Below are 15,601 nucleotides of genomic sequence, written 5' to 3'. Positions count from 1 at the left end.
CTGAATTGAGCCGAGGTGGCGCAGTGGTTAGGGTGCAGTACTGCAGGCCACTTCAGCTGACTGTTATCTGCAGTTCAGCGGTTCTAATCTCACCGGCTCAAGGTTGACTCAGCCTTCCATCCTTCCGAGGTGGGTGAAATGAGGACCCAGACTGTGGGGGCGATATGCTGACTCTGTAAACCGCTTAGAGAGGGCTGAAAGCCCTATGAAGCGGTATATAAGTCTAACTGCTATTGCTATTGCTAATTGCAGTCAGATGACTGCAAGGGCAGGGCGACAGTTGTAACTTCAAGTGCAAGTCATAAATTATTTGTTTTTGAGGCCATGGTAACTTCAAACCATTGTTAAGTGAACCATTATAAATCAAGAACCACCTGTATGGATTTCAGAAGCACATATGGGTGTTTGGTCATACAGATTTGAAAATAAGAGTAAGAGATATACTTCTGCATCCAACAGATCCATGGTAAAAAAATGTTTTTAAAGATTCTAATTTATAACTATTTAGCCTTTTTCCAGAGATTGAATTCCTTGTATAGGGGCGTGGTGGCTCAGTGGCTAAGACGCTGAGCTTGTCAATCAGAAAGGTCAGCAGTTTGAATCCCTAGAGCCGCATAATGGAGTGAGCTCCCGTTATTTCTCCCAGCTTCTGCCAACCCAGCAGTTCGAAAGCATGTAAAAATACAAGTAGAAAAATAGGAACTACCTTGGTGGGAAGGTAATAGAGTTCCTGGTGCCTTCGGCATTGAATCATGCCAGCCACATCACCATGGAGATGTCTTCGGACAGTGCTGGCTCTTCGGCTTTAAAACGGAGATGAGCAGAGACATATACCTTTACCTTAATTCCTAGTACTTCTTCAACCTCTTCCAAGGTTGGACATATTTCTTGCTTAAACAGAAGCCAGGATGGAACTGGAGGGTTATGTTGCCGCTCTTCTTCCTCCTGACTGATTGCTCAGTTCCCTGGCTTTGCCACTCTGTGCCCTAGATTGGCAGATTTAATTTTGAATGATTAATTATTTGTATCTGAACTTCTGGAGTATGATCTCCCCATTCATTACACACATCGTTAAAAAGTTCCCTTGTTTGTCGAAGTTTGACATTCTAAAAAATGAGTCTGCTTATCAGAAATGCTTGATTTTGAATTAAATATTTCAACCAATGATTGGTTTTATGTAATGTTTGCAGTCTATGGTGACTTGTACATTAGCCGTTATGAGAAATAATTGAGTTGACCAACTGAATTTTAGAAGTAAATAAGTGTACACGTTGCATTTAATTCTAGGTGTGGGTATGTATTTGCAGTATTTGGAACCATATGAACCCTGACCCTCTTCAACTTCCAGTATTTCTAGCCAACATGTCCCAGAGATGCTCTTCAAAAGGCAACTGGAATTTCTTGGTTTTTTCTTTGAAAACGTTTCGCTTATTATCCTTTTTCAGTTCTGAGAACTGAAGAAGCTCCTTGGATGAGAGATAAAATGTTTTCAAGGTAGAAATCAAGAAAGCCCAGTTGCCTTTTGAAAAGCACCTTTGGGATTGAAAATCTCCATGACATCTAAGCCAACATGGTTTATACTGGTCAGAATGCTGGAGTGATACTTGTGATACTTGTGTTATGCAAGTAGATATATACTAGTGGGCTCCAGTTTGGGATAAATTGGAATACGTCCGGTGGTGGGATTCAAATAATTTAACAACCGGTTCTCTGCCCTGATGATTTCTTCCAACAACTAGTTCGCCGAACTGCTCAGAAAGTTAACAATCGGTTCTCTCGAAGTGGTATGAACTGGCTGAATCCCACCACTGAATATGTCTTACTTTTAAGACTGAGATACAATCAGATATTCTTTATGAGGTAAATCAATAGGCTATTTACGATGAATAATTCTAAAAATGAAGACCTTTATCTTTTAGGAGAGGAGGACGAAGAAGAACAACCGGAGATGCCCGTTGGACCTCGTCCTCGCCCTATGTCTGAACTGCATCTTAAGGAGAAAGCAGTGCCAATGCCAGAAGCTACTGCTTTTTTCGTTTTCAGTCCCAGCAACAAGTATGTTGTTTCTTGCATGAACTTGTGCCACCATGAAAACAGTCCCAATAACATGCTTTTAAGAAAGTGTGGGTAGTTGTATGTTTTGTAGTCTGTCTCGTACAATGCAAGCTTACTCAGTGGATAATACTACGATATAGGAAAATGTATATACTATTGTCACTGATCTCCAAGAATGTTATAAGAGACAAATAAATTCTAGACGGAAAATTGAAAAGAAAAATAATCTCTATTTCAAGATAGAATTGCTCTGTGGAAAAGAACGGTTCTTGGCATATATCAGGGATGGGTAAATAAGAGCTCTGCTCTTAATCTAGCCCAAGGGCCAGCTTGCTGCCATGAAGACACAACTGGCCTTGATGACATAAATGGTTGGGACTTTAGGAAAGAGCAGCCTTGTCTCCAAGCCATAAAAATCTTCCTTGCATCTTCAGCAGAATGGTTTGATGTAGATCTGAGAAGAATAGAAATAAGAGATGGAGGGAATTAGAAGCAAAATGTAAATGTTTTTCCAGTAATCATTCTACATTCATTCACAACAAAATCTTAACGCTATTATCATAGTCGATTATCTCTACATATGGAATTACAAAACTCCTCACCCTATTGAAAACAGTACAGTATTCTTCCCTTCCCCAACCGCATTACAGTTTTATCTTCTTTTAAAAAAATAACTATTGATTTATTTGAATCATTCTGCTTGGATCTTCAGGGATACAGTGGCTCAGTGGCTAAGACGCTGAGTTTGTCAATCAGAAAAGTCAGCAGTTCGGCGGTTCGAATCCCTAGCGCCACGTAACAGAGTGAGCTCCCGTTACTTGTCCCAGTTTCTGCCAACCCAGCAGTTCAAAAGCATGTAAAAATGCAAGTAGGAAAATAGGGACCATCTTGGTGGGAAGGTAACAGCATTCCATGCGCCTTGGGCATTTAGTCATGCCGGCCACATAAGCACGGAGACGTCTTCGGACAACGCTGGCTCTTCGGCTTTGAAACGGATGAGCACTGCCTCCTAGAGTCGAGAACGACTAGCACATATGTGCGAGGGGGACCTTTACCTTTACTTGGATCTTCAGTTAGACACCCTTATGGCTTAGGTGAGTTCAGTCACAAAGGCCTCTGCTCAGATTTGCAATGCCAAAATGTGTTTAAAATCACGGATATCATAAGTCACAATCATTATTTCATCGTTTATTCCTTGCAGAAAGTTGAAAGTCATGAGTAGGAATCCGTTTGTGATTTATTCGTCCCGGTGTTTTCAGTGAGGTGGCAAATTTGTGACTGGGCTATTTTACTTCAGATTGTTGATGAAGACTCCTATGGTCAAATGTTCTGTTTCTGTTGGCATCTGGCCTACAAATAAGCTTAAGAAATCAAGGGGTTGAGATAAAACATTGATCTCTGTAATATCTGATGAGTAAAGTTGTGTCTCTCCTCTCTGTCTGTCTCTCTCTCTCTTTTCAGATTTCGGCTCCACTGCCATCGCATCGTTAATAACAACATTTTCACCAACCTGATCCTTTTTTTCATCTTGCTCAGCAGCATCTCTCTGGCAGCTGAGGACCCAGTTCGGCATTACTCAGTTAGAAATCAAGTACGCCTTCCATTTTTTCACTGCTCTGCAGATTGTACAGAATGAGGTTCAGAAGCCAGATGACTAGTGCTTACCAGGTTCTCATGCTGCTTGATCTAAATTACTGTATTTTGGAGTATAAGATGCACCGGAGTATAAGATGCACCAAGATTTTAAGAGGCAAATTTTTTAAAAAAGTTTTTGCACTCTGAAAACCTCCCCAAAACAGCCCGTTTTTCTCAAAAATGGGCCCATTTTGTTTTCAAAAAAGGGGCAGGAATAGCCCTTAGGTGGCTTATAGAGTGTTCCTGGGGAGTGGGGGTCCAAAAATGAGCAAAAAACATCCCATTTTTCACAAAAATGGGCCCATTTTTTGTAAAAAAAAGGGCATTAGGAAGCTTATAGACTACTCTTGGGGGCTGGGGGGGGGGCAAATTTGAGCAAACAACGGCCCACTTTTTGCTCATTTCTGCCCTTCTCAGCTCCCAGGAGCTCTCTGAAAGCCTCTTACAAGTTATGCACAGCCATTTTGGTGAAGGGGTGGGGTTTCTGGAGGCTTAAAAATGCTGTACAGTGTATAAGACGCACCCAGATTTTCAGCCTCTTTTTTGAGGGAAAAAGATTCGTCTTATATTCCAAAAAATACGGTAGTGCCTAAACCAGAGGCCTTCAAACTTGGCAACTTTAAGACTTGTGGACTTCAACTCCCAGAATTCTCCAGCCACCTGGCCTAAACAGAAAGAGCTGCTGGTCAGTACAGGTAGTCCTCCACTACACTTCATTTAGTGACTATTCGAAGTGACAATAACACTGAAAAAAGTGACATGACCATTTTTCACACTTACCGCCATTGCAGCATCCCCATGGCCACATGATGAAAATTCAGATGCTTGGCTACTGACCCATATTTAAGGCAGTTGCTGTGACCTGGGAACATGTAATCACCTTTTGTGACCTGACATATAAAATCAATGGGGAAACCTTAACAACTGTGTTACTTAACAACTGCAATAATTCATTTAACATCTGTGGCATGATAGGTTATGAAATGGGATTAAATTCACAAATGTCTCATTTAGTAAGAGAGATTTTGGGGTCCATTGCGGTTATAAATCAAGGACTGTCTTGTAACACACACACATAATTTTGTGTAAATTAATCTAGAATTCATATTAAATTAAGCAGCTGAGGTGTTATATTTATATGAGGTTTTTTTTACTTCAGCAAAGTTTATGTGGTCAAAAGCATATAAACAAATGACATCAATAAGGTGGGTTTTCTAGGGAATCAACCTGAAAAAGGCTAAGGATCCATTACCCTTCCAATAAAACTATATTTTCAGTGGATCCCTAGATAGAAGAATGGCCATTACAACTACCAGTTAAACATACCTACCTGGAGTAACTCTCACTGAAATCAATGAAATTAACCTCAAGTAGATTTATATATGATTAGATTGCAAACTATTTTTCAGTCCTTCCTTGGAAAGCTTTCCTGTAGTGAAACAGGTCATCAATGTTTTTACCTCAAAATATCATCCTATAGATTGTCAAGCAAATGTTTTTAAAGCCAGATTTCGAAATGGCAAGGATTGAACTGGGGCCATCCTGTATGTTAAACATATCGTCCTGCATTCAGATTTGATTTAATATAGATGTGCTTGAACAGATGTTACCTAAATCGTGTTTCTCAATCTTACGAATATTAAGATATGTGGACTTCAGTTCTTTGGCTGGAAATTCTGGGAGTTGAAGTCTACACATCTTAATTTGGGAAATACTGATCTAAACCATTCCTTGCAACCTTGCATCCCCAAAACATGTTTTGTTTCCTTTTTGAAAGACATTTAAAACATTCTAGAGCCACAGCGGATGGCAACAGGTTTCACTGATTTGAAAATCTATGTAAGGTCAGAATTCATACTTGGATGGGAGATAATCAAGATTAATAATAGTCAAAAATATACACCAGAAGAAGACAAGAGCAAGCCGCTACAATAGTCTAGCTCTCTTCAAGAAAGTTGTTACTTTTATTATATTTTGGGTATGAAGAGTTGTAAATGGGCAGTCTATACATTTCTGCTATAGCTGACAGTTTCAGAAGTATTTATACCAAAATCTTTGTTCCAGAATTTGATCTGTGTTGAAAACGAAAGCAGAAATATATGTGGAAATATTTTCAAAAGTATCATTTAGATAACAAGAAATCATCAATATTCCCCACCCTCTCGCTGGTCTTTGTAACATTCCTTTTTCAGAAACACCCAGTGCTTAATTTAATACACCATGCAGAAAAGGGCAAATTTCACCCAGTCTGTTTACAGCAAGGAAAATGCAGGGAAATTACCTACTGATGATTCTTTTTGTAAAATGATATTCACTGTAACCAGAAGTCTGTGTCAAGTGTTACTTGAATGTGTTGTAAAAAGAAAAACTATCAAAGTATTTTGAATCACATGACATAAAATATACTTTAATGGGCTAATAATTCTCAATATTGATACAGCAGAAATTACAGGCGTAATCATACATAAAATAACCTGATAATTGTGAGCATTTAAGGCTGAAATTCTATTTCCATTTACCTCAGAATAAACATAACTGAACTCAGTGGGACTGAATTTACAGAAGAAAGATGCATAAAAACAGGGGGCAAGATTTCTCCCACTTTTAAGCATAATTTGCAATTTTACTTCTATGGAAAGATACTCCCGTGTCTCTTCAGGCTGGCTGGGAATTGCTGGGCTTAAGTCCACACATCTTAGAGTGGCAGAGGTTGAGAACTACTGCTCTAAAGAATCATGGCATTTAAGAGTTGCACATGATATTTAGTTATCTTGTCAGTTAAAAGCTTCCAATATTTTTATGCTATGTAAAAGTGCCCAGAAATATTAGTAAGGCAGCTGATCTCTACACTAAAATTAATGGGAAGCTTGAACATCAATAGTCATTCAGAGCTCAGAACACCTGGGCTCAATATTAGCTTAGGAAGACTGTCAAAATGCAGAATTTGGCTCTAGTCCAAATTCTTTTAACTTCCCAATATACAGTATAATGCTTTGCTCATTCCTATTTCTACCTACTGCCAGAATATTGAATTATACTGTCTCTGCAAAGTGGTATCAGCAGGTTAAAATGTACATGGTGGTTCATATACATATGTGTGCAAGTTAATTGATTCATTAATATTGATATGTGGGGAAATGAGCCCATGAGGGGAAAGATTAGGAGTATTCAATTATGCAGGCCTTTCCTGCTGCATGCATGAAGTAGATTCCATAGCAGATTTTGGATAGGATTTCTTTAATATTCTTATCATTCTGTACTTTAATGTGATAGTTTCCAAATTATTCAACAGTGTGGCCAGTTCTTCAAACAATCTCTTTTCATCAAATGGGGATTTGTTTTGATTTTAATATGATTTAAAACCAAATAAACATCTGCTCGTCAATCAGCAAGTGAGATTTGGGTTATGCGGATGTTTTATAATAATTTCTATTCAACACATACTTTTTCAATGCACTAGACACATCCTTAAAATTGTTTTCAATTCAAGATAGCTCCCCTAAGCACCAGTATCATCTCATTCCAGGAAGAGAAGCAGCTGCAAATCTTGTATAATCATATATTATTTCGGGGAGGGGGGGTGCTGTTGTTTTGGAAGTATTTCTAAATTCATAGGCACTGCATAAGAGTAATTCAAATTGCAATGTCTTGACCTGTATTGTTTAATTTTTGTAATGTTATAAAATTATATTGTACGGCTATTTAATTGGTTATTTACTGTACATTTTCACAAAAATAGAGCCACTTCCCATCTTTTTTAAATAAAGTAATTAAGAACTATTGTTGGGAACTCAACAAAATAGCTCCAAAACTGCATTGTGCTATGCTAAACTGAGCATTAATCCGGTCATGTTTAATTATGCTGGCATAGAATTTTGCCCATAAAGATTAAAAGCGAGGAAGAAAGCTCAATTGGGTGAAAACCCCTTTCTTCCGGCATTGTTTTAACAACTTCAGATATCTTTAAATATGTTCCATCCAATCAACTTTTTCTTTGTGCAATGATGAGTTGCTGTTCTTCCCTCAGAGGCACTAAACCTGTGAAGTTTAATAAAGTTAAAAGGAACAAAATGTTGTATATTTGACATTATAGTGAACAACATTCCAGGAACAAATCTTAACTCAGGTCTACTTTGGCATTTTGTTTACATACAATCAAATCTATCCCTACTTGAGGATCAGATAGAGCTATATTGCACTTTGCAGCCTAATCTTAATTATGGTGACCCCAGAGTAAGTCTCCCTGATTTGAATGATAGATATACTTAGAACCACTTTTAAAAAAAACTCAGTTTAGGTGTGGCTTTATAACAACATTCTGTAAGTCTCAGGCAGCTTGGCTTTCAAAATGTGACTTTGTTTCCCTTAATAATAAAACAGAGTTACATACATATCATAGTTTTGGGAGAGAGAAGGAGGGAGGAAGCATACATTTTCCACCAGAGATCAAGTATATTTAAATTTTCTGGCCAAGAGTAATTTACCAAATACTGTTTTACAGAAATAGTACTTTGCTTTCTCATGAAAGCACAGGTGAAAAAATAGCAAATGCAGACAACTGTTATTTAAATATCCTGCTTATAGCCTGGTGGTTGTCTTCGTTGAAAAGTTGCAATCACTCACCAATACAACTCCTTAACGTAGCTATTCATTTTGACTTTATATTTTGATTTAGTTTTATAGTGTTCACTCACATACCTTCCTTCTCCCTGCACCCCTTCCCTTTTGTTTTACAGGTTCTCTTTTGTTTTGATATATTTTTTACTGTCATTTTCACCATTGAAATTGCCCTGAAGGTAAAGTCCCATCTCCTCTTCCATTAGCTTCTCACTTGTAAGCCCACTAATTTTCTGCTGCTCTCTGTTGCTAACCCACACACCTGTTTGTGTTTTGACCATGCTCAGTGATCACTAACCCAACTGTGCTTATTTTTCAGATCCTAGGCAATGCAGATTATGTCTTCACTAGTATCTTTACATTAGAAATTATTCTTAAGGTAACCACTCTGAGCCTTCTGTGCTCCCTCTTGCTTTCTGCTTTGTCATTTTGTACTGCTTTAGATCCGAAGTGTTTTCTCTGTAGGTCGGTGTCCTTTGTCGCTCAGTTGTGCTTGTGCATGTTTTAGGAACTAATCCATTGTAACTACTATAAGTCTCAGTTGTTAGTACACCTGTTAGTCTTTGGTGTATAGCCATGATGGTTAACCTATGGCACGTGAGCCAGAGGTGGCACGTAGAGCTCTCTTTCTGGGCATGCGCCGTTGCCACCTGCTTTTCCAGGTTCCGGTGTGTGCATGCACACCAGCCAGCTAGTCTTTGTGTGTAGGAGCACCATAAACCGGAAGATCAGCTGGCCAGTGTGCGCATGCGCACCGGGCAGCTGATTTTCTAGTTTCCGGCACGCATGTGCGCACAAAGACCAGCTGTTCAGCACGCATGTGAGCTCTGGGCAGCTGCTCTTCTGGTTTCCAGCGCTTCTGCGCATCTGAAGACCAGCTGGCTGGGGCGCACACGTGCTCCGGAACCCAAAAGAGCAACTGCTCTTCTGGTTTCCAACACGTTCACACACAACACGCATTCTGGTTTTGGCACTCGGTGCCGAAAATATTCTCCAACACTGGTATATAGCAACCAAACTACCCAGGAAGCTCAGGGAAGAATAAATGTCCTGGAACACCACATGTTTTCATTTCAGGAAGCAATAACCATGTACCATACAAAAAGGGACCCTTTGTGATAAGCTCTCCTAATATCCTTATATCGCTCCTAACCTAAAACAAAACAAGACTTTAAAAAAAACCACATTATAACCTGTCATTATAAACTCAGGCAACATGAGTCAGACTATTTAGAATACAATTTCTAATTTATATGTCTTGAAGTGCTAAATTGGCTTTAGGGAGCGGAATTGCCACCTAATAGACCAGGAAATTCTAGCAATTTGCTACTGTGAGCAAATACAAAGCCAAGATGCCTTGAATATATGTGTTTAAAAAATGGAATTGTATTAAATGTGGCCTACTATGTTAAATTACAATTGCTGAAATAGCCAATGCAGCACACATCTATTGAAATAGGAGCAAACTTTACCCATCCTGAAACTACCAAAAATGAAAAGACGGGGGGAAATTATTAAATCCCTATCAGGCCATTGGTAACTGATTAATACATTATGCCACCTTGGTAGATTTTAGAAACTCTTGATTGAGGTTATTCTAGCATATCTAAATCACAGCATCACCTTTTGTTGATTCCAACCTGGATGGGAAATTTCTAATCCAGCATGACATCCAATTCCAGAAAACTGAGTTAAGTAAATAAGCAAGCTATGCCTAGACAAACTGAGGTAGATATCCTGTTCACGCAGCCACTGAAGATTACACCAGCTTTCAGTATTGTTCTACTATAACGTTAATAGCATCAATGTTTAAAAGATCACATTTCCTTCAATCTTGTAACTTTGCTCTCTCATATACTGAAGAGCACAGATAACTAGAATAAGTGGTGTAGTACAAAATATCCAGTGCCTTTAAGCCCCTCCAGACAGTTGTGACTGACTTATTTATCTTTCAGTGGTATGGAGAATGTTAAATGTTAATTTCTACCACTCAGATTAATGTGGATTTTTTTAATCCAGTAGAGGAAATTACAAATTGTCAATGCAGTGCATTCCGAGTTGTCTACAAGAATTGAAAATGCCCCTATGATTGTTTGTTCCTCATATTCCAATCAGTATTTTAAATTTAATAAATAAATAAAACAAGTATCTTTATTTTAAGACATTTTCAGGTATGATATGTTTAAGGAGTCGTGCTAAAATTCTGTGTGCAGGTAACACTTTCCTTGTAATAACTAGCAGAGGTGGGTTCTTACCAGTTCGGACCGGTTCGGCTGAGTAGTTAGTAACTCGGCCACCCATGCCTCCGAATCGCTTCTATTGGCGTTGCCTACAGTACTGCCATCTTGTTTTTTGCTTCTGCGCATGCACAGAAACATTTTTTTCACTGCTGCGCATGTGCGTGTGCAAAGCGCGCCCGTGCCCGAAGCACATCCCTGAGAGAACCAGCAGTGAAAGAATCCGGAACCCACCCCTGGCAATTAGGTATATCAGCCAAAAGAAATTTAAGCAGATTAGCCACACTTCATTATTTTTTAAACATTTCAAAATCAAATCACAGTATTGAGATTTGTATTGTCTTGGTCTATTAAATAAAGGCAAAGCGAAGAGACAAAACATGCAAACAAGTTATTATTGTGGCACAGGAAAAATATGAAAAAGATACCACCCCAGTGTGATGTATGCATGTTAGGATCAAAGGGACTAAAAATAATGAAATGCCTGGGAAAAGGAATATTTTAGCCTGATGTCAAAAAAAGCAACAAACATACGTGCCAAGTGTGTGTCCTTAGGGAACACATTTCACAAAGTCCCAAAGCCACTCTCACTTCACAAAAACTACTGAAGTGTCCTTGAAAGTTCGTATGGAGAAGGCATTCCTTGAAATTTTAAGCCATTAAAAACAGCCCCAAGATTTTGAATTACAGAAATTTTTATTTTCTTGGAAGAGTTTTGCTGGTAATAATAAAAAAAAAACCATGCAGAAACTGCTATGATCTAATTAATAGTACATTTAGATTTTATAAGTGATGGCAAGTATTGATTCAGATATACCTTACCTTATCACTGATAATAGAAATCAAACTTGGGGTTCTTGCATGGACACCTAGATCCCTCATGTTATAGAACTGATATTACATCAGACTCAACTGTATTGATAAAAACTGTGCCTGCTGGTAAGAAAGCAGCAGATATATAGTCCTCAATTCAGTGAGAGATTAAGCAGTGTGATGATGACCCTTCTAAAAGTTTAAAGAATATGGATCTGGTAGAACTATGAAAAGATCCTTCTTCCTATTGAGATCACCAGACTAATTTTCATTAAAGGAGGTTTGGGGGGGGGAGTAAAAACTTAAATAATAATCATACGGGAAAGTACATTTTACCAAATTCTAGAATGAATGTCATATTGAAAGCTAACAAAAAGAAAAGTGTATTCAAAAGGCAATAAATAGCAAGCTACCAACAGCCGTTCCTTAGTTGGGCCAGATGCTACTAGCAAGTTTTTCTAGCATGCCCTTTCCTGAAAAACACATTTACTCCTCTTTGCCTTCTTCATGTGAAACTTTGTGCTCAAATGTATAGAGTTTTTCTCCTCTACTCTCCTTTTCGTTGCTCTGAAAATCTTTGGCATTTGCTAACAGTAAAATCTTGATTGCCTATAGATGACTGCTTATGGGGCTTTCCTTCACAAAGGCTCCTTCTGCAGGAACTACTTCAACATCCTGGACCTGCTGGTGGTTAGCGTTTCTCTCATCTCCTTCGGGATCCAGTGAGTAAGCTATCGTACCTTTCCAACTATCGTATGGAAGATGGATAGATCAGGGAAAGGGAGACACAGTTGTGGCACAAGCTAAATGAAGGTTCTCCCTACAAATTCTTCTTCTTCTTCTTCTTCTTCTTCTTCTTCTTCTTCTTCTTCTTCTTCTTCTTCTTCTTCCTCTTCTTCTTCTTCTTCTTCTTCTCCTCCTCCTCCTCCTCCTCTTTCTTTCTTTCTTCTTCTTTGCTTTAAATGCTCCCTTTGCTCATGCTTTTACATGTTTGATTTTCATTCTCATTTCAAAATAGTTGGGTCTTTGTATATTTGTATGAAGAATAATTAAGAAGCCACAATATGCTGTTTTTAGTTCAGACCGATACTGGATTTTAAATCGATTTCTAAGCTATCATAAGAAAAAATTATATTCTGGCAATCGGCAATAAGTGTTATGGCACTTGACTTAGTCCAAGGACAAAACCATGAGCCAAGATGTACTAAGTTATATATATTATAATATTATAGAAGAAACAAAAGAGGAGATAATGGCAGCAGAAGCAAAATGAAAAAAGAAACAATTTTGTTTGATTGATTATTATGCATTTGACTCAGGTTGAAGCCTTGGTTGCAATAGGAATTAGGAGGAAGGATCTAAAGCATCATGGGGGTTGAAGAATAGATTTGAAGAAAATGGAAGCAACATTGTACTGGTGCTCAATATAACACATTCACACCAATCACACACAGCGGTGGTGCAAAAGCACTGAGTAGTTTGAAATAGGAGAATTTTGTATGGCTGAGATTGATATAAAGCTGAGAATTGTTTATGAGCAAGACAATATCAAGGCATTGGTGTGGTAGGGTAAGAAATGTAAGAGCAAATTATGGAAAACTTTGAAGGCTAGAATAAATCAGCGTGGGAATTTAAAGAGGACGTTACTTGATCATAATGTTGAGATAAGTGACTTATTTGATTAGCAGGCCAATATTAGGAAACTGAAAAAGAAAAAAGATGATGTCATATGTTTTGCCAAGGAGGCAGAAAGGTATGAAAGTATGGGCAAGGAAGATAAAAAGAATATAAGCAAATTTGGAAACATGGATTCCTAATTAACAGCAAATAGTATGGCTTATAGTGAAATCAAAAACTTCAGTAATGATGTATAATTAATCTGATTTTTTTGAAGTTCACACAGTCTGAAAACTCTCAGGGTGCTGTGATAAATAGCAGAAAGAAAGAAGAGTTCAGCCTCTTTCAAAGAATACACAGCTCCCAAAGCCAACTTCTTCAGCACATTAATCTAGCTCTTCCAGTGGCTTTCAGCCTCTTTGCGACTGGCCAGGAAGTTCTGCCTATGCTGGAATTTGTGTTTAACAGAGCCAAGTTGTATGTTGACATTTTTTTTCAGAAAACAAGTAACTATAGAACTGATCTTTTCTGAATTAGTAATTTGGTGAAATGCTTCTGAGACCCCCTATCTTAAAGTGCCTCAGGATGGCTACTGCATGGCACCCGTTTTCTAATTACTGTATTTTTCAGTGTATAAGACGCACTGGAGTATAAGATGCACCAAGATTTTGAAGAGGTAAATTTTTAAAAAAAGATTTTGCACTCTGCAGACCTCCCAAACCCTCTGCATGGCATGCAGAGAGTTTGAGAGGCCTGCAAAGTGCTCCTAGGGGCTGGGGGGGGGGCAAAAATGAGCAAAAAATGGCCTGTTTTTCATGAAAACAGGCCCGTTTTTTGCCCCAAAAAAGGGCATGCATAGCCTTTAGGAGGCTTGTAGAGTGCTGCTGGGGCAGGGGGGAAAAACAAACAAAAACCAGCCCATTTTTGCCCTCCCCATCCCCCAGGAACACTTTGCAGGCCTCCCAAAGCCTCTGCATATCCATTTTTGTGAAGGGGTGGGGTTTCAGGAGGCCAAAATGCTGTATTCAGTGTATAAGACTCAGCCACTTTTTCACCCTCTTTGGGGGGTAAGTGCGTCTTATACTCTGAAAAATGCAGTATGTCTGCTGTGCATTTGGCAGATTTACTTGTCATTCTTTCCTCTTGGTCAATGTGATATTTTTATACAGTTTAATACACCTGTCCCTAACATCTCCTTCCCCTTTAGAGTCTTAGTGTGCAGCATCTAAGCTATAATAGTAATAATAATAATGGAATGTAGTAGAAAGACTGTATGAACAGAATCCGTGTATATATTTAGAATAATATACATACTTTTAAAAACAAAAACCTCAAAACCTAACATGGGCATGCAATGGTGAAAAGAATAAAATATCTGCTGCCAAGCCAATGCACATTTCATGAATAAGATATTACAATAAAGTTATATATAAATGATTAAGTTGAAGACATTCTAAATAAGTGCAAAATTTTTCTATGAAAAGATTAAATATACTTTTAACTAATGTAAGGATGCCAGCTTTATATTACAGTTTTAAGCAACTCAGTAGAAACGTTCCAGGGAAAGATCTATGAATCTTTTACAAACCTTCTTTCATACGTCTTGTACATTTTATTTAAAAGCATATCAACTAGTAAACATACTGTAATATTGGCTTTCTGTGCACAGTCATATCTATTTGACTACATAATTTTTCAGCTCATAGATAATGCCTAGAATGACAGTAAATCCTGATGTTCAATGTTCTTCTCTAGGTCCAGCGCAATCAATGTAGTGAAGATATTACGTGTTTTGAGAGTCCTCAGACCACTGCGGGCAATCAACAGAGCAAAGGGTTTAAAGGTAGAAAACTGTTATCAGTCCATGAAAGATGAAATGCTCTCTTGCTTTATGCTCCTTCTCTGAATGAATCAGCTTGGGGTCTTTTCTAATGGTAGGCAAGGAGTATAAAGGCAGTGATTCAGTCCATCTGCTTTGTTCGGATTCCTTGTTAACTGTCTTCAAGGTAATAGTACCTACAAGTGTACAATTCTAGTTATCTTCCTATATGTAAATGATTGTCATTCACATTTGTGACAAAAATTACGAATCTGCCCTTTTTTTTCTGGGATAATATTGGATTGGAGCCAATATTGGAGCTTTGTGAATTGGTATTAAATTATTTGACTTGCAAATGCTCTAGGGCAGGAAATTTCTCTGTGTTACAATGATCCATATTTATATTTATTTATTAAATTTCTACACCACCCATCTCACCTAAATGACTCTGGGAGGTTTACAAACAATGTGAATGGCAATTCTGAGTGAAGTACAGCATAGGCCTGGCTGTGCTACAGGATGGTACAGATTTTCTCTAATACTGACTGTCCCATTCAAAAATTGTTATGGGCGGCCTGGAGAGGAGAGGTGAGATAATCAGTAAATAACCTTTAGTTAACTACAATAATAACAATGAAATGTTAATGGACAATATTTAATGATACATACAGGTGTGTTACAGGGGGGGGGGGAATGCTTAGATATCTTACTTAACCGAATTAATTTTAGAACATGTCATAAAGGTGCAATGGCATTGGAGATTTATTGAAACTGCAAATGAACGCCAGCAGGTGGTTGTGTCTTCTAA

General features: G+C 38.2%; 1 protein-coding gene across 4 annotated transcripts in view; it reads left to right on the top strand.

The window, feature by feature from the left end:
- CACNA1C (calcium voltage-gated channel subunit alpha1 C) overlaps positions 1 to 15,601 on the top strand; it is a 610,648-nt gene that overhangs the window by 509,817 nt on the left and 85,230 nt on the right. For 2 of the 4 annotated variants that reach the window (XM_087722893.1, XM_087722895.1), the window contains 6 exons: positions 1,920 to 2,055; positions 3,517 to 3,646; positions 8,427 to 8,486; positions 8,627 to 8,686; positions 11,973 to 12,079; positions 14,730 to 14,817. In XM_087722893.1, coding sequence (XP_087579019.1) covers positions 1,920 to 2,055; positions 3,517 to 3,646; positions 8,427 to 8,486; positions 8,627 to 8,686; positions 11,973 to 12,079; positions 14,730 to 14,817 — 581 coding nt within the window. The remainder of the gene's footprint in view (positions 1 to 1,919; positions 2,056 to 3,516; positions 3,647 to 8,426; positions 8,487 to 8,626; positions 8,687 to 11,972; positions 12,080 to 14,729; positions 14,818 to 15,601) is intronic. The other 2 variants (XM_087722897.1, XM_087722896.1) reach the window with 2 other exon arrangements.

The sequence above is a fragment of the Thamnophis sirtalis genome, unplaced genomic scaffold (assembly GCF_051295495.1).
Source record: "Thamnophis sirtalis isolate CommonGarterSnake01/CBP01778 unplaced genomic scaffold, rThaSir2_p1.2 scaffold_9, whole genome shotgun sequence".
Taxonomy (NCBI): domain Eukaryota; kingdom Metazoa; phylum Chordata; class Lepidosauria; order Squamata; family Natricidae; genus Thamnophis; species Thamnophis sirtalis.
Note: the sequence above shows the minus strand (reverse complement) of the source record. Positions and strands in the feature narration are given on the sequence as shown.